At 41.7% G+C, this 24,839-nt stretch overlaps 1 protein-coding gene and 1 long non-coding RNA gene across 3 annotated transcripts in view; one reads left to right on the forward strand and one right to left on the reverse strand.

Moving 5' to 3' along the window:
• The window catches only part of LOC116782126, a 42,879-nt gene extending 34,651 nt beyond the window's left edge, over nucleotides 1-8,228 (reverse strand). Inside the window, exon 1 of the long non-coding RNA XR_004355144.1 lies at nucleotides 7,968-8,228. This is a non-coding gene — a long non-coding RNA (uncharacterized LOC116782126). The remainder of the gene's footprint in view (nucleotides 1-7,967) is intronic.
• LOC116782124 (alpha-2-macroglobulin-like) overlaps nucleotides 7,853-24,839 on the forward strand; it is a 36,523-nt gene continuing 19,536 nt past the window's right edge. Inside the window, exons 1-15 of one of the 2 annotated variants that reach the window (XM_032678260.1) lie at nucleotides 7,853-8,074; nucleotides 12,209-12,392; nucleotides 13,093-13,249; nucleotides 13,792-13,844; nucleotides 14,533-14,553; nucleotides 16,317-16,485; nucleotides 17,757-17,841; nucleotides 18,562-18,685; nucleotides 19,426-19,540; nucleotides 19,668-19,777; nucleotides 20,614-20,775; nucleotides 21,037-21,264; nucleotides 22,914-22,977; nucleotides 24,174-24,316; nucleotides 24,672-24,821. In XM_032678260.1, coding sequence (XP_032534151.1) covers nucleotides 7,986-8,074; nucleotides 12,209-12,392; nucleotides 13,093-13,249; nucleotides 13,792-13,844; nucleotides 14,533-14,553; nucleotides 16,317-16,485; nucleotides 17,757-17,841; nucleotides 18,562-18,685; nucleotides 19,426-19,540; nucleotides 19,668-19,777; nucleotides 20,614-20,775; nucleotides 21,037-21,264; nucleotides 22,914-22,977; nucleotides 24,174-24,316; nucleotides 24,672-24,821 — 1,854 coding nt within the window. In that variant the 5' untranslated portion in view covers nucleotides 7,853-7,985. The remainder of the gene's footprint in view (nucleotides 8,075-12,208; nucleotides 12,393-13,092; nucleotides 13,250-13,791; nucleotides 13,845-14,532; nucleotides 14,554-16,316; nucleotides 16,486-17,756; nucleotides 17,842-18,561; nucleotides 18,686-19,425; nucleotides 19,541-19,667; nucleotides 19,778-20,613; nucleotides 20,776-21,036; nucleotides 21,265-22,913; nucleotides 22,978-24,173; nucleotides 24,317-24,671; nucleotides 24,822-24,839) is intronic. The other variant, XM_032678261.1, reaches the window with a different exon arrangement.

Consider the following 24,839-nt stretch of genomic DNA (forward strand, 5'->3'; position numbering starts at 1 on the left):
TAACAAAGAGTATAATCACATGATAATATCTTTGACTATAATGCTCTCTCAAGCTTACTTCCCTTTATATTAAATACTTCTTGTAGAGTTTATTTATGCCATGGGAATTGTTTTACTGTTCATGTGGATTTCACACTCAAGGATCTGCAAAGGGCTGATGTCATGGCCTAGTTAAGAAGATGACTTATATTGACCATACTTACTTTGGAAAGGGAACATAAGCTTTTTTACTGTAGATGGTGAGTCTTATCCACAGTGCAGGCAGCAGGATGCAAAATCTAGTGTAAAAAAAATGGATCTCTCCAGAAAGATGAGCTTCACTGTAGAATCATTCTCCACTGTAGAATCATTCTCTTGCTTAGGCCCCTCAATTGCTTAGCTAGCACTCTTGTTAGACAAAAGAGTCCTTGGTCCAGGGAATTTAGTTGCTCCATCTTTTGGCTCAAATCTTCTGTGATCCCTGCATTGTCACACGTAATAGTGCCAAGCTATTAAACAATGGCACAGAGAGATCTCAGCTGAAAGACTTCTTTTATTTTACAGATGTTCAGGTCTTCTTCTCACCACCTGTGTCAAATACCAAGCTTGAGTAATGACCAACCAATTCAGTGATCAAAGACCAGAAAAGTGCCAGAGGAACCTTCAGTCAACAAATGGTGATGTGTCAAATTGCTCTGAGGAAACAACTCAGCCTTGTTCTCTGATTATTTCTTTGAGTTCATTTGCAGCCTACCTGGTGGACAGTTAGGGAGGAAGGGCTCTGTTTGCACTTAAATGACCCTCTGCATCTGATTCATCAGGCAGGTAGCAGAGAAGCATGGTCACATCTCTGGCCCCACTGGCTGTGAGATGCATAACATAGAGAAGGATTTCTTGAGAACATCACTCATGTATATTTCAACTTCTTATTCAGAGCAACAATTAAAATTTTTCTCAAAAATTTTTCAAGTGAAGAAACAACATTGCGTAAGCTAATCCTGCAGCTCAAAGAAAGTGAAAGCTTCTTTCTGCTCGACCTCCTAAAGGGCTACCTTTTGAGGGTCAAGAAAATCCTAAAAGCAAGGCATTGCATTGAATACAGGACCTAATAGCCTCCTTCAAGGAAACTTCTTACTCTTCCCCATTCTGATACTCTCACAAGCTCAGCACACTCATCTCCTGATGCCTTTTGATCCTGCCCTGGAGTCCTCCACTCCATGTTTCTGCCACAGCAATGTTCCTGCTGGGCAAACCAGCACCTCCCTTGAGAACGTGATTTCAGCAGGGCTTCTGGACTCCATGCCATCAGACTGTGTATGTAACCTGACAGTTGGGAAATTTAAAAATTCCTATTTGAGACTGAAGGGAGGGTAAACTTAAACAAGGTAGTCAGAGGGAATAAAAATCACCATACAGTGTACTGACAGGACTCTCTGTGCATGCTACTAAATTGCTAACCTTGCACATTTTTTTCAGCCTCCTACTCTTTGGCTCACTACCCATGGGGAGGTTAAGGCTGAGTTAATCCTGGAAGCAATTGCATAACCATGCCATGTGTTTTCTACTTCACTTAACTAGAAGTGACTAGCCTTAGGCCCCACTGGTTCCCTTTGCTGTTCTCCTTGTCAAGGCAAGGTGTGTCCACATTACACAATGACCCAAGGTCTGTGCCATAGTAAAGCTCATCTGGAAAGTCCTGTATGTTGAGTGTGGGATGCACAGGTGGCTCTCTCTTCAGAGCCCTTGGCTGCTTAGGCAAGGTCTTGTCTTGTTCCCTTCTAACCACTTGTTTCCAGTGCAGGGTACCCCAAAACAGGTGGGAAGTGCAGTGGTGTAATGCCACCAGGGCAGGCTCTGTAGCAGGACAGTGTTCAAAGGGGCCCTGATAAATGGTATGTTCTCCAGCTGTGTTGCAGTGTCACGGCTCATACACCTTTCCCTGACATGAAAGGTCAAACATGCTCTGCCCTGCCTATCAAGGTGCAACAGAACAAAGTAGAAGTGCAGGGGAAAGGATTAAACATGAGAATATCTGATTTCCTTGCCTCATGCTCCGTTAGGACTTTCTTGTCTGCCTTTCCTGTAGCATCCTCCATCTCAAACTGAACAAACACAGCAGTTGAATCCCAGCTCCTCTCTGCACTGGGGAAAGACCTGTGTCTTGAGTACCAAATAACATCTGGCTTAGCTGTAGTGCAGAGAGAGCCCAATGGACTTGCCTTATGTTACCCAACAAGTCATTAACTCAACTAAGCATAAACTAAGCATAAACTTCAGCCCCTTCAGCTCAGACTGCAGGCACTGGCCTGAGGCTCCTGTGGAGGGGGCCAGGACCCCCATCCAGGATTGCTGAGGAGTGAGACCCCATGCACATCTCTGCAGCAAGTGGATGTTATACCAGACAAGTACAGCGTGGTCTATGCCACTGCTTTCTGCTCCCTTCTTCTAGCAAAGCTGTTCAGAGGGGGCATTGATTTAGGCTTTCACTTTTTTTATAGCTATAACTGAACATCAAATCCAAACAGGAAAGATCTTTGAAATGCCTACACAATCTAAGTACTTTTTTTCTGTACTGGCACTCTTGCTCATGGCGTTGTGCTATGAAGTTTGGATGGTCTCTGGGGAGGGATATCTCATGAGACCTGTGGGTACCTATTCTGTTGTTACATAATCCTTGGGGGAAGCACTTTTTTTCTTTCATTTGCTCAGAATTTCTCTGTATGCAGCTTGGCCTGCTCCTGCCACTGTGCATCTCTGAGGAAAGTCTGGCTTCAGTGCCATTCAGCTTAACTTGAACATCAACCTCAGGGCCAGCAGAATGATCTTTATGAGATGCCTATACTTCATTTGAGGAGAAAGGGAGCATATAACAACTAAAGCTAAACACAAATTTTATGTGCATTTAGTATGTCTTTTTATATGGTAAAGCTTTATCTGAAAAGCACAGTCATATGACTCAAAAAGAGCACAGATAATTGTCCCAAGTGCTGTTCTCAGACATATTTGTAAATGCTTTGGCTTTTTCTCTCCCCTTCCTTGGCAATAGTATGAGTAGTACAAAAGTAAAAATGAAAATAGCTTGTCATTCATTACTACATCAGGGAGTATCTTCATTTCTCTATAATATCCAAAAAATATCTGTGAACATGCAAAGAGTTGCTTGTTTATATATTTTAAAATTATTAGAGATCTCTCACTAATTGCCTTTAATGCATTTAATAGTGGGATTTCAACAACTGATCCTACTCTGTGTGTGCTGTGCGCTGTAAGTATCAGAGAGACACACTATAGGTCTCTCATACCCAAGGGTTAACAACATTGGTTATAGCCTTTTTTGCAACACACAGTCTAGGTTTCTTTTAAGAAAAGACCAAGTTTATAAAGTTCATTATAATATAACTGAGGAAGGGAGATAAACCCTACTTTGTGTAGGGCTTACTCTACAAATGGGCTGCCTTATATCCCATAAAATATGGTCACAGGACTATTTAAAAATGCAGCCACCGATCTGGTTTGCAATTTAATCTACAAAGTGCATTAGAATGAGAATAATTGATTGATGCCCTTGCCATGCCTGAATTTACTCATCTGTTCATATGACACCACAGAAATATGGATTATATCTGGCAGCCCAGCTGTCCGTGTCTGAAAAACAGTTCGTCTGCCACCAGGCCCTTCTCTCAGGTTAAGATATTCAACAAGCAACTAAAGTGGATCATCTTTATTAGTTCTGACATTTTCAGTTTCATTTGAAGTTTAGCTTATGAAGCCTTTTTATGGTATTTAATTTCATTGCATATCTTCCTTTTTCTGCTTGTTGTAACTTGTATAATATTCGTATTTCCTGAGGTTTGTTGATAAAGGACCTTCTCTTCACTATGGCCTGTGAAATATTTTGTCTCCCACACAATAATAAACCCTTTCTTATGTCTTTGGGTGTTGCTGTTACTTCTATTGATTTATACAATTACTTTTTCTTGTCATATTTTTTGTCATTTGAAATATATTGCTTTGGATTTCTTTGCTTTAAATACACAGGTTGGGGAAACCAACATCATTATTTGGACTTCCTTTAAAATAAATTTTTTATTTTTTTTTCTCTCCTGGAGTATTTTTTCAGCCTTTAGCTGAACAGCCAGCATAATTTTTGTTAACCAGAGCTGTTAATATAAGTCTCAGGTTTTACAGTGATTCTTTTCTCACCTGTCACCATACAAAGAGGATGTAGGTACTAGCAAGAGACATTACTAGAGCTGCTGGTTTCCAACAGAGGTTCTTAGATGAAATGACATGGACCTCCTTAGGCACAATACCAGTGTTTTCAAGAATCATTTCCTCAATTTTTTAACACATGCCTGTTCTTCAAAGCCAAAGGTTGAAGTTCAGTTTATTGCTTTGCTTTGGCTTTGAGGGTTCAGCATTGTGCTACAGTCCTTCAGGAGACAGAAGAGGAACATGTTAAAGATGCAAGTGTCTTTCTTGTGATTATCTACCTTTGGTGACAGTGGTTCCAAAATTGCTTAAGACTTCTGTGGCGGACAAGGATTCCCACATATAATACTGTTGTGATAGTACTGAGAGTATTTACACCCACTCACAGACACCTTTTCTTCCTGCAATTGCAGTCACCAGTGAGCCACTCTGTTATTCGGTAATTGGCAGTCATCCACAAAGCTAAAGAATAGAAACTGCAAAGAAGTCAGAGGAACCCATGCCAGAATTAAGGTGATTAAAATGACACAGCTTAATATCTTACATTATTTTCAAGGGAAAATGTGCTTTCCGTAGTGATCATAAACTTGGGAGTTTAAGGGTTTGAGTTTTAAACTTGGGAGGAGGGCACATCAAATTTTTCTGTCATCTTTGCCAAGCAATGCACTGAAGACTGTACAGCTTAGAGGAAACTTTGGAGGATAAAGTGTGCTGTGACCGGAATTTATCAATATTCATCATGGCCTGTATTAACTTTTGTGTCAGTCAGTCCAACTCAAAATAATACATTTTAAAGTGCTGATGAAAAGAAACTGTGAAGGAAATATTGTGGAACTTTGAATGCTTCAGAAAATAAAAAATAGTCGTAACGATACACTCAGGAAAAGTAAAAGTGCTTCCGTGGCATCTGTTACTTATTGACCTGGTGTCTTGTTCCATTTAAATACAATAATATCTGTAAAGGAAATCCAGTGTATCAGCACATGTAACTTACTGAAATATAACACTTACTGTAATCTCTATGAGCATTATCTAGAATTAAGCTAATTTTCCCAAGTGTTCTTTAGAACAAAACAAAATTTCAGAAAAATGTTATAGTTTTAATTTAGTGTGTTTCAAAAACCTCCTATTAAACAGCCAAAAGATGTGCTGTCTTTAAAAGTGAGAGTAAACATATGTAATCATTTATTTTAAAGCAGGAAGAACCAAAATTAATTGCTATCATTTAGTATAGAAATCCACTCTGCTTGGAAGGATATAAGAAATTTGATTTAGGCATTTTGGTTAGATTTACTGTGATATGGCATAATTTAAATTCCTTGTGATCAACAATTAGGTACAATGATTCACTTGCCTTTTGTATCAGCTTAATACAGGGACCAGTCACTGAAGATGTTAGGCACAGATTTTCTCTTGACCTACCATGTACACAGTGACCGCAGACACATATGAAGTATTATTGCATGAGGAAATATCTTTCCTGTGGTTAAAATTGTGACTGATAGGTCATTGAAACCACCACTGTGTACAGCAAAGATGTTGTGTGCCTTTTTCAGCAGTGATATATATATAGCCTTGTTGGAAGAAGAAGCCAGTCTTTCAAACACACAATCTCCCCTTCAGGACTGAAAAAACACCCAAAAGCTTTCAAGCTAAGTACAAGTTCAGACCACTTGTTCTGAGCTCTGTGAAAGAGGAGTCAGCTGAAGCAGCAACTGCCTGAGCTAATAGGGTCGTTAGTATTTGTGGAGCAAAGTGGGAATTAGGGTGTCAGAGAGCTGGTAAGTGGTTCTTGGGGAACTGAGAAGCAGGTGTTTTATACCTTGTGAATGGTAAATTCATGGAAGAAGATGATAGCAAATATCACCTTGAATCACAGGGTTCAATGGTTCTATAGATCTACGAATTTTGAATTATTATATACTCATCTTTAAAGTGTACTTTGCATATGTCCATTCAGATTGGGTTTTGGTTTCAGTTTTCAGCAGTCTGAATGACAACAGACATCTTGGCATGAGTCATGTTTTCCAGCAAATGCCCAGGACTCTATTTCTTTGAAAGCCACTATTTTGCAAAATTTATTTATTAAAGTAAAAGATGGGAGAGGACAAATGACAGGGGCATTTCTGGAAAAAGATTTGTTTGGGTTTTATTACTTGGCAGTTACACAATCCTGTCTTTTTATCAGTATTTCCATCTCTAACTGATAGTCTGCTAAATATTCTGGTTTGAGTGAGTATGTGTTCATTCCTTCTCCATATGACATATATTTGTAACACTTCCCACCAGCAGATATTGGCTGCCTCCTGACTGTTTTCCTAACTTTTGCAGTTTACAAAAGGTGATAAATTTAATTCTACAAGAGTCTGTGCCTGATTTTTGAACACCATCCTTAAATTTCCTTTTATCTACAGACATTTCTCCTGGTCCTCTGCAGTGCTCTTCCCTGCATTTTTCTGGCTAGTATGCCAGAGTCAAGACATGCTGTTATAGCTAACATTAAGTCTTAACATTCACTCTTTTTCAAAGCTTGATCTTCAGACAGAGAGCAAATAGGGCTGCCTGTGCTGCTGTGGTCTAATAAGCTCTCTTGTGCAGAACAGAGAGCCTCTGCTATTAACATGGTTTCACAAAGGCACATTCAAGGTGGTTTGTGCTGCAGCATTTTCTCTGCCAGGTTAGTTGTACACAACAGAAATCTTCACAGAGATCATGAATCTTCATAAAGAGTGTTACTGAATCCTTTCACTGCACAGCACTGGAAGGCATGCTGATAGCACTATGGCTGCAGTTTTAACAGTTTTCCATGGACTGGTGCAAACAACCCACCTTGTTAGGCTGGTCAGAAAGTGCTCGTAGTTTGGACCGAATATTTCTGTTTAATGATCTGCTGGAATTTAGCTAACTTTTTTTCTCACTAGATTGAGCTTCTAGATAAGCTCCTACAACCAGAGGTTTGCAGAAGACCAAGTCAAGTGAGCAGCACTATTTCTGAGCAACATCTGTTACAAACATGACTCAGAGCAGCACAGATCTGAACTGGCAGTGGGAAGGAGGAGCCACCTGGAACATTTGCGCTCCAAGTGACACCGAATGATGGAAGATGATCACCATTCTGGGGAGGCAAGGATGTCTCCCAACATCACTGTGTAATATTTGTGCATATTCACAGTGGAAACAAAACATATTTCCATATCTAGAGCAGCGTCCCACCACATTTTGGGTTATATTCCTGACAAATTAATTATCTAACCTAGAGCAACTTTGTCAGCAAATTATGGCAGTATTCTGTTAACATGTTATGAGCAGTGCTTCTGTCTATGGGTTTTCTTTTGTTCTTAAAATGCCTATAAACCTGGCTTTTGGCTTAAAAGATCAGAGCACCCTACATCAGAGTGCTGTGAATCGATGATGCTCACAGAGAATATTACCCTATGTTGAATATAGTTTGTATCCCCAGCACTGCAGATTTCTGATGGTCTAGGGAAAACAGGGGACAAATCATTCAAAGATTTATAATATAAGCATTATCCAAATAAATACCCTTCCCCCACTTGCAGAGTCTCTGGCCAAATACTGTGCCTCCGTTCCAGCTCCTCCTTACTGCCTCTCCCTGTTTCCGGATGGGCCCTGGCCCCAAGCCTTTATCTCCTCCAGCCCCTGGGCTGTTTGCAGAGAGCAGTTATAAAGAGGCTGACTGAGCAGAGAGTGGAGGAGAATTACAAGGTGCAGGAAAACAGCAGCACCGGACCAGACTGGGTGTCTGCTTCACTCACCACAACCTGCTCTGCACCATGGGGAAGAACAAGCTGCCCAGCAAACCAAACATCTTCCTCCTTCTTCTCTTCTTCCTTCCTGGAAATACCTCTCCCAACGCAGAACCGTAAGCTGCACAGGCGGAGGGGGGAGGGAGGTCTTAGTGCTCCCCTTTTCCTTCAGTTTTCTTCCTTCCTGTTTGCCAGTTCTTCCATTCCTGCCCTGAATCCCACTAATAACCAAGCCCTGTGTGTCCTGCACAGCTCTGGCAGTGCTCCCCACTCCCACTCTGTAACCCCCTGGTTGTCCAGCCCTGGACCCCTCCCCACTGCCATCTCTACCAGTGCCCCCCTTCCAGCCCTTCCCCCCTCCCTCCCCAATCTCTGTCAGAGCCCACAGATCTGCCCTGCAGCTGCCTGATAGTCCAGACCTGGATCCTCACAACATCTTTGCCTAAGTATGTTTCTACCTAAGAACCTCTCAGGGCCTGGGGGTTTTGGGTATGATGACAGAATTCAGACACTTTCCCTTCCTAGAGTATCCTTGTTTCAATCACTGAGTTACTTCTCCACATTCTCCTGTTGCTTTCAAGCTGGTTTGTTCCCCTTTCTCCTGCCAGCTTGTTTCCCTTGGCAGCATCAGATGTACTCGTTCTCAAAGAGGATCTGTGACCTAGATTCGCTTCCTCTGGCAGAGTCTGGCGCCAGCACCGTCCATTGGACATCCGCACCAGGGCTTTGCAGACCAACAGCACACACTCTGCTGATGGCCCCAAGGAGAGGGGCAGCCTGGGGTGGCACAGGCTGACTGGAGTCTGGCATGCCCACCCCAGCCTCCCCTAGCAAAGAGTGTTGCTCTCAAGTCTCTAATCTGGGTGGGAGCAGTCTCCCTCTTCAGACCCCAGCTGCTGTCACACACTGTTCCTCTTGCTGTGCTGGCAGAAGTGCAGCTCTCATACACACAGGTCTTGTAATGCTTGCTGCAGAGATTTCATGCCCAGAAGCACTGCCATAGTGCTAACAGGTATGGCAGAAGGTACAGCATTACTGCTGCCACCCACTGTGTGGTCAGAGGTGAAGTGATGACTGGTGCAGCCTCTAGGACCTTTAAATCATAGTGTACTATCAACCCCTCATTCATCTACCCTGTTTGGATGGCTCCGGGATAGATCAGCCAGCCAAGTCTGCCTTGGGGTCAGGCAGAGGTCTCTGGTCTCCCGACAGAAATCTGATGTAACTAAGTAATTAAGTAATCTTAATTCATCCTTGCTCAACATCAGGGGGAAAGGGAATAAAACCATCCTGTTCAGACCTTTGGGCAACATACAATCATAGAACCTGGCCTGGGTTGAAAGGGACCTTAAAGATCATCTGGTCCCTGACATGGACAGAGACACCTTTCGCTAGACCAGGTTACTCAGAGCTCCATTCGACCTGGCCTTCAACACTTCAGGGATGGAGCATCCACAGCTTCTCTGAGAAACATGTGTCAGTGCCTCACCACCCTCACAGTAAAGAATTTTTTCCTAATATCTAATCTAAACCTACTGTCTTTAAGTTTGAAGCCATTCTCCCTTGTCCTGTCACCATGTGCCCTTGTAAATAGTCTCTCTCCATCTTTCTTGTAGATTGCTCTTTGTCCTGAATCTGAGCCCCATTTTGTGAGAGAAGAAGGAGGAAAGGATGAGGTGGGAGAGACAGGAGTGTTGTTGTGTTCCCCAGAAGGAAGATAGGAGCCCAGCAGGGAGGCAGTGGAGTCTGAGCTATGAATTGCTAGTTAGTATAAGTGGTTTTAAGTGCTGCAGGGTAGATCAGGTGCTGGGTACAACACAGGAAGCCACCCTTGAACTGAAGACAAAAATTAAACTTCCAGATAAGACTTGCTTACTGTGCCCTGTGCAAGTAGTGATATCACTTCTTTGGGCAGCAGCAGTTGCTATTTCAGATGTGGCTGGCTGCACGGGAGACAAAATTAAGGTTCAGACTATATATTAGAAAAAAAAATCATTCACAGAGTTAGTGCAGTACTGGAACAGAGATGGTAGAAACTCCATCTATGGAGTCCTTTGCAACAGTGCTGTTCCAGGAGAGAAGTTGGTCTCAAAACATCCAGTGGTCCTTTGCAAACAAAACTTTTGTCGTTCTGTAAGATACTGAGCAAGATATCTTTTCTTTTGCTTCTTTTTCTTCCATTGCTTTTCTTTCTCTGTGTCGTTCTGGAAGAATGCAACAGAAGGTATTGTTATCCTATTCTGTAAGCTGTTTTACAATGCACTGTACATGCTTGGGAATCCACTGCATATGGTCGGAAATGCGAGGTCATAATGACACTTGAATTGGCAAGTATGGATTTGGGCTGATGGAGCTGATGAAATTCACTGCCTTCTTTGGTTAGGTGCTTGTTCTAGTAAGTAGCTGAGGGTCAATACACAGACAGACATGATTCCACCTTAAGCTACAATATTACCTTCTCTGTATAGACAAACTCATCATTTTTGCCTCAGCCACTCTCCCTAGGGTCTCCTATTCCTCCTTTGATGCATGCTTCTGTCAGAGCCACTACCTCTCTTATCAGAACAGCTTGTTGCATGCAGGGAAGATGCTGAGGTCTCTTTAGGCAGCTTTTTTGTCTGGAATGTCTACACGTGGATTTTGTGACCCAAGTTACTTAAAGCCCTCATAGTACTTTAATTAATCTAGCTCTTTTCACCAACACATCCCAAAACACCTAAAGAGAGGACTATAAACAGCATATTTTATATCTTTGTTTCAAAGGCAGGGAAACCAGTCTAAGGGGAAGTTCTGCAAGTTGGCCAAAATTTCAGAAGAACAGTGAACAGGAAGAGAAATGAGGCCAAATTCCCCATGAACTAGGTCATGCTGTCCCTTCGGTAGACTGGATGTTATTGTCAGTGCCACTGACAGGGGAAATGGAAAATGAGATTAGGGGAAGCAGGCATGGGGTGAAGCTGTGGTGAGAAGGCTGTGGAAGAAGGGAAACACTGGAGAATGCAGAGAGTCACAAGTAGTAAGTCACTCCTTGGGTGGCTGGAGTTCCCTCCTTTCATTGCTTCTGAAGCAGCATGGGCTGAGCAGAGTTGCTGCCAGGCTCCTCACCACACTTCATCCTATTGCCTGGTGGTGAAGGAAATTGAGGTACTGCCGGGGTTTCACTGCCTCCACGGTAGCTTTAGGATTTCCCAAAAAGCCCAGAGCCCAGGCAATAATGTAGCTCTGGATGGACAAAGCTGTATTTGTCCTCTACTCCTTTCTGAACACTTTCCTACAGTCCTTTTGTTACTCATTACTGAATGGGAATTTTCCAAGAGTGATCAACAGTGCTCAAGTCTGCATGGTAATAGCCCACTTAGTGATATTATTTTCCGTTTATGAACAGTTCATTTGCCATTTTTGCTACTCAGTTCTACCATATAACAACACTTTTTCACAAACACATAAGTCAATTTTAGCTATTTTCTTACCCTGGACAATTATCAGAAAATTTTACTTCCCAGATCATTTAGAAGCATACTGAAGAACAAGGATCTCAACACAAATTCCAGAGATTTTCATTGGTTCCTACCCTTTCTGTCCTATCTTTTAACCAATTAATCTGGGTCAGAATTAATAATTCTGATTTATTAGTAAAATGATCCCTTTTATTGAATGACAGATGAGTTTAAGGGTCTTTTGTGAGGGACCTTTGTCAAAAGCTCTTTGAAGGCACAAGTACTCTTGAGTTGCAATAAAACACTACACTCTGAAATCCTTTGTGTGCTCATCTTAATAAGGTCCCAAACTGCTCACATCTTTTCTCAGCATGTGAAAGATTCGGAAACCTGGATAGGCAAAGACTGGAGCAGTCGCACAACTGGGTGGGGTTTTTCAACTGTTTTTAGCTAGTGCCTTTGAGTCTCAATAGGAGATTGTGGGATATACAAAATTCAATTAACAGCCTGGAACCTTTCAAACCTTCCTTACTCCCTGCTGTGAAGCCAAACAAAACATCCTTTGTAAAGCACTCTCTATTAGCATAGAAATTGTTCCTTCTACTGCGAGCATTTTCCGGCTTTTAGGCTAATTAGTTAGGCCGTTTAATATGTATAAACCCAAAATAAAATGAATGCTCATGTTATATGCACTGCAGTTCACAGGGATAGTAATGGATTAGACATGCTGATTTGTTAATTTCCTTTCACTTAATACTGTTCCATTAAAACTGTTTCACATTTCTGATCTTTCTTGCTTCCCTCTCTTCCTAGGCAGTATATGGTGCTACTGCCCTTTGTGATACACACGGATTCTCCTGAGAAAGTCTGTGTCCAGCTGACCCACCTGAATGAGTCTGTGACTCTGAGTGCCACACTTGAGCATCAAGGGGAGAACAGGAGCTTGATTGATGATGTGGTGTCAGAGAAAGATGTGTTCACCTGCATCCCTTTCTCTGTGAGTATCTCATCCTTGTGGGATGATCTTTTGTGTTTATTGACATGATGTAGTAGATCCAAACAGTCCAGAAATGAAAAGTAAGACACACTGCAATCAGCCTTCTAAGCTAAGACAAACAAAAAATTTAGTTTGATGTGGATATCTAACTGTGGTAGCCTTATGAGGAATAATTTTCCATCATTATCAAATTCTGTGTCCCACATGATGTTTCTGTGCATGCATGACTTAGAGAGGTCTTTTGGAACTTTGACAGACAGAATGTATCCCATTTTTGTTTGATCTATATAAGCCTCAGAGGAAAAGTTTTGAGGTGGAATCAAAACTGTAGAAACTGGGGAATGGTTAAAGATAGTGAGGTTCATGAGGTCATCTGTCTCCTTCAGGAGCTTATTCACAAATTTTTACTGCAGGAGAGCGGTTGCTGAGTAATGTAAGCAACAGGTTTCACCCCCTAATTAATGAATCTGGGTTAATTTTTGTTCTGATAAATCACTGATACAATAGAATAAGATCAGATTCAATATTTCTCAAAAAAGTGCATAAATTAAGGAAGAGAATAATGTTTTTCTCTTGTTTCATTCCTTGAGTCTTTTTTGTCCCTTTAGGGAACTTTCTGACCCAGCTAATACTTCATCCTTCAAAGGCTTAGGGCAATGGGGTGAATCTGTAAAACAGTTTTCCTCTTCATTTTCCTTAGCTACCAAAATCCAATAGCACATCCGTGGCATTTCTCACTGTGATGGTGAAGGGGGACACCCTGCAGTTCAAGAGCCGCAAGTCAGTGCTGGTCAAGAATTCTGAGAGCTTGGTCTTCATCCAGACGGACAAACCCATCTACAAGCCTGGACAAACAGGTACGGGGAATTGGGTTGGTGTTGACTATGACAGCAGAAAATCTCAAGGGCTTAATTCCCCAGAGGCACTATACTTTAAAAGTTTTGGGAAGTTAAAACTCTCAGTAAATCTTATATCTGTCAGCTGAGATCTAGGGCATGTGGTACCTTCATCATTCCTATTTTTCATCCTCCAGGCACAGCATCTCAGCCAGATGTAGACATAGGCTCAGATTCATTCTACTCAACTAGTGGCACAAAACTGGGATGACTTCAAAGCATAGTCTCCCTTGGCTGCACCTGAATCAACAAAGCAGGACAGGCACTCCCTAGGGACAATTCAATTCAACCAAGACCTAATTATCCTTCTAAATTTATCTGCCCCTCGCCATCTAAAAAAGAAAGAGCCTGAAGTAATTGCTTCCATTACTGAAAGATGTCAATTCAGAGACTGTTGATCCATGGAATGAATCTGAGTTATAAGTTATTGAAACACTGACATTTCCTGGTAATGGCTAAAAATTTAACAGTGGAATTTCCTTCTTTTCCATTACACCCTTCAGTTATGTTTCGGATCGTCTCTCTGGACAAAGACTTCTACCCACTGAATGAGAAGGTAGAGTCTTAATTACTTGTTGTTAACCAGGAGTTTTGATTCCCAATTAACACCATTATTGTCATCATCCAGACCCACTGAAGACAGCCTTTAAAGCATATGATACTCTCTCACACCATCCTTCCCCCATTTTGTATTCTGTCCTGGGACACACTCCGCCTGTCTCTATTGGCTGAAAAACATGTCCCCTTTTTCAAAAGCATATAGATGTTTAAAGCCAGATTTGCAAAAACCTGTATGTGGCTAAGCATTTGGGCAGGGATCTCATTACTGAAAATGTGCGTAGGACAAGTTTCCATTGGAAGTGACAGATGTGCAGTTGTTTCTGGCAGTGGGTGCAACCACAAGCTTAGAGACAGAGAGCAGAATGACAAGAACTTTGTTCTAAAGAACTGGTCAGGGGTGCTTATTTGACAATCAGTTCCTCATGCAGACAAGTTCTTTGAAAACTCTTACTTCATCACATTTTCATACTGTGGTAAGATGAAAAGTCAGGGCCCTAAAATATTATAGAAAATATTCTCTTAACTATCAAGAACCAAGGAAAAAGAGCAAGTACAAAAAGGGAAGAACCCAAAGGACTTCTTAGAAGATTGTTCTTCTGTCCTTCAGTTCAAATCTGGAAATTACTTCCATCTACATGTAACTAAGATGTCTAATACTGGTTTTCTTTGCTCTTTCCCTACAGTTTCCATTTGTCTACGTTCAGGTAAGTGGATAACCACATTCTTATTTCAGAATAATGTGCAGGCACGGAGGTACTTGTCTCCAGCAGTGTTTTCAGGCTGAGGTGCAAAGGAAAACATAGGACTTATGAACTTTTTCCTTTGGGTACAAGAAGGCTGAGTAGCTGGACATCAAAAGAAGTTCCAACAATGGTTCTTTGATTGCAAAATGTGCTGTAGGAACAAAATAGTTAATCAGTGCAAGCCATGCTGTGAACAGAATTACACTTGCCTAGAGGTCGTATCAGAATGGCTTATTCCTCCTTCCAATCAGAACTAAGATTTTCTATTTGCCAAGTGTGGTTGAAATTGGAGAACTGTGTTAAATAAGCTAAGGACCAAAGGAAAGAGTGGCAGGAGTGAAGAAAGGTAACAGCCTAAAAGTCAGCACTGCTAAAGAAATAAATATCCATCAATCCAGACCCTTAATGTCACTAATTTATCTTAGTCAACCACCAAGGCAGAAGTTAGAATGAGCCTACTATTTCTGAACTGTTATCATGACCTATTGCTTATGTCATTTAGAACTAAAAAAAAAAAAAAAAAAAAGCCTTTCTGAGGAAAAACACACTGGCTTTCAGGCCTTCCCTATAGATACATCATGGCAACAAGGTCACAAGCTCAGCTGTAAACATTTTCTTGAGTTCCTCTTCCAAGGAAGCCCAGTGGTGTCATTCACATTAAGGGGTGAGCTTTTTAGCCGGGTTGAAATGTGATAATGAAGAGGATTTGGTCAGAGCACTGGCTGTTCTGTCCTCCCAGAGTGCTTCTTGGGAAGACAGCCCCGGCTTCTGCCCCCTGACTGGTGACCTCCAATTGGGAGATGCCATTCACATCCTGGTTTTCCCTGAGCACTGAGATAAAATATCAGTAAAGTAAATGCACGTAGTCACATACCTTGAGTCACATACCTATCTAGAGTAAATGAACTTTTGGTGACAGACAAGGTACAAAGCAAAGAGCAGGCAGAAAATAAAAGACTGTAAGCATTAACTATACTACTGAGCAGCCTGGAAAGGGGCATCAAAATACGTAGCTCCACTGTGCCAATTCAGTGACTTCTACAAGAAATTTGGGGCTGAGTGAACTAATTATTGATAGTTCATAATGAACATTACACAACTGTAGTAGTGGTGAGACTTCAGCTCCAGCATTAGGAGCAGGGAGATACAAGAAAAGAGAGCTCCATATGTGGGGTACATTTCCCTCTGTTCATGTTCCCACTCCCCCAGCCCACTAGTAGCTTTGGACTCTTACACATGCATGTTTCTCAGTCCCATAGATATGTCAGGCATCTGATTCTTCATCAGATTGTGTACTGGTACTTCAACAGTCTTCATTCCAGGCAGGGAAAAAAACAACCCTTTTTGCAGGCTGTATAGCCAGTCAAGGAAGCTGAAACTTCCTTCCTAGGAGGGAACGTCTAGATCTTCCCTTCTCTGTGTTCCACTTCTGATATCAATTTCTTTATCTTGCTGCCTTGCCAGTCTGTCTTTCCTAGATTTCAGGCCCCATCATTCATAAGCATGCAGGTAGAGCTGAGGAGGAGACAACACAGGACCATCAGGGTTAAAAAGCTTTCTTGCATGCTAGTTATGCAGAATTGACAGGTAAGTGCTTACAGATCCTCACAGATTATTGAATAATTACAGACAGGCCTATCCCAGCAAGGACATATGAATTGGGCACTGCACTGTTCTGTCCCCAGGAGTCTCCTGTCTTGTGATGTTTTTACTCTCACCTGTAGGATCCCCAGAGGAACCGTGTGTACCAGTGGCAAGGGGTGGAACTAGAAACAGGCCTTATACAGCTCTCCTTCCCCCTCACATCAGACCCCATCCAGGGCTCCTACAAAATAGTTGTGCAGAAGAGCTTCTCATCCCCTGTGGAACATTTCTTCAGTGTGGAGGAATATGGTAAGGAGAGGAGGTATGGGCTGCAAGTGGGGTTGACAGCAATGCCTTTTACTGTGACCTCTCAATTTGGAATTTCCTGGGAACAGCATGTAGAAAAGAGGGACTGAATATACAGGCAATGGGATTCATAGGGGCTGAGCCAGAAGGTACTGAGTATCAGAAGTGGCTGGGTTATTTGGTTCAAAGTCAGGCATGGTGAATAATTTGACCACAAACAAAGTTATAGGCTTCAACGTGCCATGGTGACAGATGGTCTGTTCCTCCTCCCGCAAAGATCATTCTGAACACCCCACAAGATCAAAGAAGTATGTCCCTTTTCTAGCCTTACACTAGGCTAATTTTTCTTTTATTTGTTCTTGAGTCATTTCTGTGAATCTTTCCTATTGCTATTTCTCTTACAGTCTTTTGAGGAAATGTGCTCTGGGGTTGAAACATTGAGCCTTGCCTCCCATTTTAGAGACAAATTTATGTCTAAACTGTATAACCCAAGGTTATTTTCCACTTCCTGGGTCTGGATGTGTACCCACCCTGCTGTTATTTCCTTGCAGTGTGAAAAACACCTCAGGTGCACCACCTGGAAGCAGGCCATTACATGCTTCAGTCCAGTCCTGGGCATGAGTAGCTGGAGGCTTAGGGTTGTAGGATGCAATATGGGAAGAGGGATGTAATTTAATACTCAGGAGCAAAATATGTCTTTTACTTTTACCCCTTTATATTGAGCTTTATTGCTACCTCTTCCCCTTGAAAATATAGCCCTGAGAGTCTGTGGCTAGATTCATTAGAACTCCCTGGGCATGCAGGACAGTATCCCATGGTACATATTAGTGAACCTAAGAGCAACTTCGGACCTCCTGAACAGTAAGAATCAACCAAGAGAATCAATGATTCAAGATATTTCAATGTGTTAAATTACAAAGGTGGCGAATGTGCTGCTCCAAGTCCTAGTTGCAAATTATGAATTGTGAACACAACACACAGGACCAATGTGTCCTTCTCAATGGACATACATAAGGGATCTACACAGCTGTCTGGTGCCAGTGGGATCACTTAAGCATGTGCTGTAAATAAGAGAAGGTAAGGACTACAGGCTTCCTTAATTGCCTTTGAACCCAAACAATGGTGAAGGCTGAGAAAACCTAGGGAAGGGGTAGGAGATCCTTGCTAAAGAGCATGAAGAGGTTCCTATTAAGATGATCCTGGCTCTCTATTTGGGTTGCTGTATAGTACACAGCTGTCATTCACTCATATCAGACTTTCTGTCTCTCATTTAGTGCTGCCCAAGTTTGAGGTCCTGGTGAAGCTGCCCAGGATGATCACGATTAAGGACGACGAGCTTCCAGTGTCTGTCTGTGGTCTGTGAGTTACAGAGCTCCAGTAAATCTCTCTTGCTTATCCTTCACTCCTCCTTTCTACCAAGGACCAAAAGAAGAACTGGTGAAGGCTTTTTATACTTTTCCAGGCATCCATTGCAAGCTTATTTCACTCTGTCAATCTTGAGCTTGTTGGTCTGAGCAGTCAAAGTGAAGGGTCTTGTCTGTTTTCTTTTAAAGATGATGTCAAACTGGTCCACAGCTCTCACTTCCCAGTTCATTGTATATTTTCTCTTTCTGTCCTTGCATTTCTTCAATTAGAGCTTCTCTGCCAATCCTGAACCCTCAAATACTCAGAGATATCAGATCAGACATAATTTACGCTGGTTATGCAAACCCAGTGTTCTCATTTTTAACTCATAAATTGCTCCTACTGAGCTCCTGGTTGCCTTTCCATTTCTTCACTGAATCCTCAGCAGTTTATAATACAAGAATATTCCTGGTTGAAATAATTTTCTAAAGTCAATCTTTTTCTGCAGACACCTCCCTCCTAGAACAGAATGGATGTTTCTTCCATGTATAATGGAAGAATCTTACTATGGAAATGATGGAAATATAATCACTAGAATCATTAAAATATCAGATTAGTCAGCCTTTAAGAAGAAGTATTAGGAAATCGTCCACAGAGGTCTCTAAGGAGATGCATTTGAGTGTGACTGTGACTGATTGTCTCTTCATCTGATACATTAACATGTTATGATTATAGGTACACCTATGGGAAACCTGTTCCTGGTTTGGTGAGTGTCCAAGTGTGCCGTAAATTTTCCCATTCTGCTTCAAGTTGTTACGGAAAAGAGGCAGAATCTGTGTGTGAAGAATTCACTAGGCAGGTGAGTCCCAAGATTAACATGTAGTATTTTTTCTTATGGTTAATGGGCAATGCTGTCTTAAGTGAGGCCAAATCTGTGACTGTTGGGAGATAGTAGAACATCAGAGATAGCACTCTGTCCAGGGAAAAGCAGAGAATCTCAGAGCAAGGCAGGCTTCAGAGCAGGGTTGTTAAACTGGAAACAGAATTGATGATGAAAACTCCACAACTGGAATCCTGACCCCACTGAGACTAGTGACAAATCTGCAGTTATCAGCCATGAGGTCCCTGCTATTTTTCCAAAAACCAAGAAAATAATCTGTGAAAGAGTTTTGTGACTGTGAGAGGGAGTGTCAGGGAGTGAGGAGCAAAGATGAGGACAAAACAAGAAAGCAGTATAGAGAACAAGGAACAAAGAAGATGAGGTAGTATTGTACATGGGTCAAATACAGGAGAAATGGCAACAAGGAAAGCAGTGAAGACAATGGAAGAAACAGGAAGAAAAACAGAACTAAGGTAGGAGGAAGTTAACAGGGAAATCAGTGCCTTAGAGAACTGTGTGTCAGGTACCTCACAGAACAGAGAAAACATACAGATGAAACACTAGGAAACAGGCCAAACACAAGTTCTGGTCTTGGAGACATAAGTCTGGGATTTCATGGACAGAATTTAGGCGTGTTGGGTTTGGGGTCTCTATTTCAGTCCTTCATGGAACCAACTTTGTTCACAGAATTTCAATTTTCTCTCCAATGCCTTGCTTAGTCAGATGCTCGTGGGTGTGTTTCTGGTCTAGTGAGGACCAAGGTATTTCAACTCCAGCGTAGAGGATATGAGATGAGCATTGAGGTACAAGGCAAGATCACAGAAGATGGCACAGGTATGTATCACATGGATATGGCAAAGTGGTGGCAGGCCCTAACAGGAGGGCTTGGCAAAGACAAGAAAGATGGACCAACATGACTAAAAATTCATTAATAATCCCTCTTTACTGGGCTCTGTCTCAGGAATAGAAATGACTGGAACAGGCTCCTGTGGTATCACACCCATCATGAGCAAAATCAGCTTTGACCTGCTGGACTCTCAGTACAGACCAGGGATTCCACTCTTCGGGAGGGTAAGGAACTTCTGAGACCATGGACAACAAGTGGCATAGCAAACACACAAGAGTGTAATCCCATTAGATGGAGGAGCAGTGAGTGCAGGTTACATAGCCCGCCTTCCTCTGCCTTTGCACAGGCGGATGAATTATTGATAGTTGGGGCACTCTAAGAGGCACATGACCCTGACACTCCAGGCAGTCAGCCCAGTACAGAAGAGAGGGCCCATTTTTCTGACAGGGAGCAACAAGCATGGACTATTCCACAAGGGAATGTTATCCAGGTGCAAAGGGTGACCACAACACAGGTAGGCATAGTGATCTCATCAACAAGAACACAGTCCCAACTACTCAGCCAAACTGAGCAGAGCAGGAGTGGTGACAATAACAGGTTCCACCAACAGTCTAGTGACCACTTGACAATGTGAGATGATGAGTCAGGACTGAGCCCAGTCAAGAAAGTCCACTTAACCAGATGGGAACAGCAGGAGAAAGAGCTACGTGTAGGTCTACCGGGACCAAGGCACAAGCCAGAACATAGAGTTCCTGAACCAAGAGGTAGATGATAAGTAGTGGAGTCCCAAATGAGGCTGGCCAGGAGAATTAAAAATACTGAGGAACTTAGGGTCCTGATAGATTATTTCCATGGGCCAATCAGCCTGTTTTACTGAGAATTTTCTCAGTTGTTCCCTCAACTCAGGACTTGCCTCACACATATCCACATTCTTTTCTTTTGTTCTTCTCTGTCAAGAAACATCCTACCTGGAAAGAAGGAAAAAGAGAAGTGGCTTTACTACTTGGGTATTATTTTCTGTTGCTAGTCCAAAACCTGAAGTTTGTTATTGCTGTGTTAGGTGAAGCTGGTCGATGGCACTGATGCTCCAATTGCCAATGAAACCATCACAGTTTCTGTGGATGGAGACAGATACAAAGGGAATTACACTACAGATGACCAGGGACAATCCTCGTTTTCCATAGACACTACCGCCTTCACACAAGCCTCCTTGGAAATCCGAGTGAGTGGCACAGACAGGGGTAAGCCTCTGTCTTTCTCATCAATAGGGAAATATCTATCCACGGGTTGTCAGTCTTTCTGCCAGCTGGAAAATAAGTCAAGTTTCTTGGCAGGTGACCTCTCTTCTCTGTGTCTTCTGTGCATGTTCTCTACCATCTTCTAAGAATGGGAAATACAGAACATATCCAGAGTTTTTCTGTGGACTTTTATGTGACTTGTTGCCTGGTTTTTTTAGCTATGAACTTTTTTTCCTCTTTCTCAGGCAGATCATAAACCTGAACTGAACTGTTATGACAGCAACTGGATCACACCATCATATGAGCATGCCATGCGTAGAATAAGTCGGTTTTACTCCCCCAGTAAGAGCTTCCTCAAAGTTGAGCCAAAGCATGAGACATTAAGTTGTGGCTCCCTTGCAGAGATCCAGGTGCACTATATCTTCACACGGGAGGCCATAGGGGAGCAGAAGAAAATTGTCATTTACTACCTGGTAAGAAGTATTTGTGGCTACTTTGATCTATGGCCACAGAAAGTAGTGTCATCTATAACTATGTTCCATGATGAGGAACTACTACACTGCTATATAGCCATTAACAGTAGAGAGGGTTTGAAATGGAAAGTGTGACCTGCTGCAAGGTCACATTTCCTTAATATTTCTCATTTCTCTGTCTTCTGTGAGCAGATACAGGTAGGGTGTACATGTTTTACTAAGAACAGAAGAGAGACAGAATACTGATGAAGAGAGCACTGTCTTTGGCACAGCCACCCAAGACTCTCATTTCATGATAATCCACTCCCAGTTTCCCCCATTCCAAATTCCAGTTCACATATGGCCACTAGTTAGAAACCAGCACCCCACAATAAGAAGATAAAAGATGAGAAGGAAAAATATCTTCTACTCCATTTTGCCTGTTTGTAGTCATCTGACTGATGAAACTAAAGCAACACCTCTAACTACACTACCAGAAAAACCCAATAAACTTAGAGCTTAGGCTGAACATCAAGCAATCATGGAAAGTTCGGGATACCACAGTGGTCAAAATAGACTATAGCACGCTGGCATTGAGAACTATGAATTTGTTCAATTTGGAGGTCAGAGAAGAGAGACTAATTGAATTGTAACCAAAAAATGATATCCCAGTTTTGCTTGGAAGAACAGGAAGAGTCAGGTGAAAATTCAAATAGGATTTCTTTCTCTCTTTGTTTTTCTGGTTCTCCCATTTAATGACACTAGCAGAATGATAAGAGTACCTTTGGAGGACCAGAAGAAATCAGTGGAAAAGACAATTCCGTTCTGATGGATTGTACAGAACACTGGGGCACTTAGGCTGAGATTCAAAAAAGAGAATAGAAACCTTTGCTAGAGACGCCTATGTGCTTATTTTCAAGACTGCTAACAGCTAATTGAAGGACAACATACCTGCTTCTCCTTGGAGCCTGGGAAAGCTGGTCTTAAGTATGCACATACAGCAGGTAAACAAACAGTGAGATACCTTCAATTTTTATAGGAGTGGATCCTACACCTCAAAATTCAAATATGGTGCTATGGAATATATATATTTCCTCTGGAGGGTAATTGTATAGAAACCATTTTTGACTGTGAAAAAGGAATCATCTTCTAGAAATGAAGAAATTACAGGTAGCATTCAGGCTGTTGCTTACTGCCTGAATTCAGGTACCTTATTCAAGCTCTTATTATTTGCAGCCTGTACTCTTCTGTCCCAACTCTGTGGAGTTATGAAACTAATCCTGATTAAATTTTTCTTCAGACTATTTCACAATGCAACTGAGAATGCAATTAGGAGAATTTTTGACCCTCAATCTGTTCCAGATTGTTAGAAATGTGCATATGATCCCCAAACTTACGTGGGGTCAGAGATAAAATGCATTCAAACCTGTAATATGTACAAAAGCAAGAGAGGTCTGATCAGTGAGAAAATACTGGTCCTCCTAGGAGTGAATACTTGTCTCCCAAGATCCAGTGAATTCTAGTCTGGCACTTGCTTAATACCTTCTTGGTGTTTCTCACAGTTGGCAATGCTATTTATACTAACAATCTACAGATAACCCACTGACTGTTCCTTCTCCTTCCTTTCAACACCAGTAGCAACAATTACAGAAGGTTTCTCTGTCACACAGGTGATGGCCAAGGGAGAAATTATATTAGCAGACACCCATGATCTGACTGTGAATCCTGGAGATGGTGAGCAGTACTATGCATTTTCAGTATTTCTAATGATAATTTGGGGGCAGGGGGGACATAGATAAATTATTTAGATTTAAACATTTAATTTAATGTTCAATTCAAACATTAAGTGTAATGTTTGAATTTTCAAAATTAGATGTTTTTGATGAAGTGTCTTGGATTAGTTTTGTTTTCTCCGAGTTCTGTTAGGTGCTATTTTTTTAATGATAAAATGTTAAAAAATTTCACAAAAAATAAGCATAATGTTTTGACCATTTCCTAAAACCAACACTTTCTGATGACCACTCTACCCTATTCTGACTGCTGATGCTTACCAGTGTTGTGGGATGACATGTACAGTGAACAGAAAGAAGTGTGTCTCTTTTTCTTTCTCTCTCTTTCCTTCATTTTTTTGATATTGTTCCTGCCTTGTAAGTATGCAAACCCAAACATACCTATATTCTAACCAATACATTTAATTTTATTCATATAAATGTCTGAGGGTTACACATTTCAGTAACTGAGACTGGCTGTAATGCAACTTTAAATGTCTTTGGACAATAAGACCAGGAGATATTTTGTAAGTCTATGAGAAGGAGTTGCGCTGCAGTGGCTATAAACAGTTTATGGAAGTAAAAGGTCTTGGGCGCTGTATGTTTGTACAAAGTTCTGCATCCTCACTAGTAGCAGTTACTAAACTAACACCATGGATAATATCAAGAGATGTTCTGTCGCCTTGTCCAGATTGTGACATAAAGTTCAGGCCCAGATAAAAAGAGTTTTAGAGCACAGAGGGGCATTTTCTATTGTGCTTGGAGCAAGACTTTAGTGTTCCAGCTAAATGCTTACTTAGCAGTAACTTTGCCAGTTATTCTTTCAGCCACTCTGCAACCTTGACTGCTACCTCCCTTTACAATAGTCTGTTACCTTTTTTTCCCTCATCTGTTTTTGGTAGATCTTGGAGCTTGAGGGAAACAGTGGTTGAGAACATCAAGAAATTATGCCAGATGTTAACTGGGGAGAATCTAAAAGCTCTCCAAACTCACTCCATTTGGCTATTCATGATCACTCTTTGAATGCGGGTATCTTCAGCAGCAGCCATAGGCTGACTAAAAATGTTCAGCATGAGTGAACTTGACTGTTTTATCTAGGAAAGGAAAATGCATATACTGGGACTTCTTGTGTGTTGATCAGCCCTTTTTTCTCTCTGTTAGCTTATGGGACATTTCAGCTGACCCTCTCTGCTGAGGCAGCAATCGCTCCCCTGGCACGGATGCTTGTTTATACCACTTCGCCCAGTGGGGAAGTCATTGCCAGTTCAGCAGATTTCCAGGTTGAAAATTGTCTCCCCAATAAAGTGAGTATATGTCACAGTTTATGCAACCCATGTTTGTCTTGTGACCAGTAGTTCAGTTACAAGTTCCAGAACGGAGGCAGAATTCACAATGTGTTCATTAAGTGATCTGAGCAGATATTGACTGAGGATTGTTGACCAGAATAAATTACAAAGCTATAACTATAAAAAACGGGACAAGACAGAATAAAAAAGCAAATAGCTCATCATTATTAATTACATTGGTCAAAGCTGAATATATATTATGAGAATTGCAAGACACTAGCAGAGCTTAGTTCACAAGGCTAGAAGCATCAGTATAATAGCATGTAACAGTGTCTGGAAAAGTGGCTGTTTGAACTTCTTTTTGGATTTGCAGGTGAGATTGAATTTTGTACCCAAGGAAGGTCTTCCTGCCTCCAACACACACCTAAAACTCCATGCCACACCAAGGTCCCTGTGTGCCCTCCGTGCTGTGGACAAGAGCGTTCTCCTTATGAAGCCCGAAAATGAGCTCTCTGCCAGTTCTGTAAGTCTTGGCTACTTC

Source organism: Chiroxiphia lanceolata, chromosome 2 (assembly GCF_009829145.1).
Source record: "Chiroxiphia lanceolata isolate bChiLan1 chromosome 2, bChiLan1.pri, whole genome shotgun sequence".
Taxonomy (NCBI): domain Eukaryota; kingdom Metazoa; phylum Chordata; class Aves; order Passeriformes; family Pipridae; genus Chiroxiphia; species Chiroxiphia lanceolata.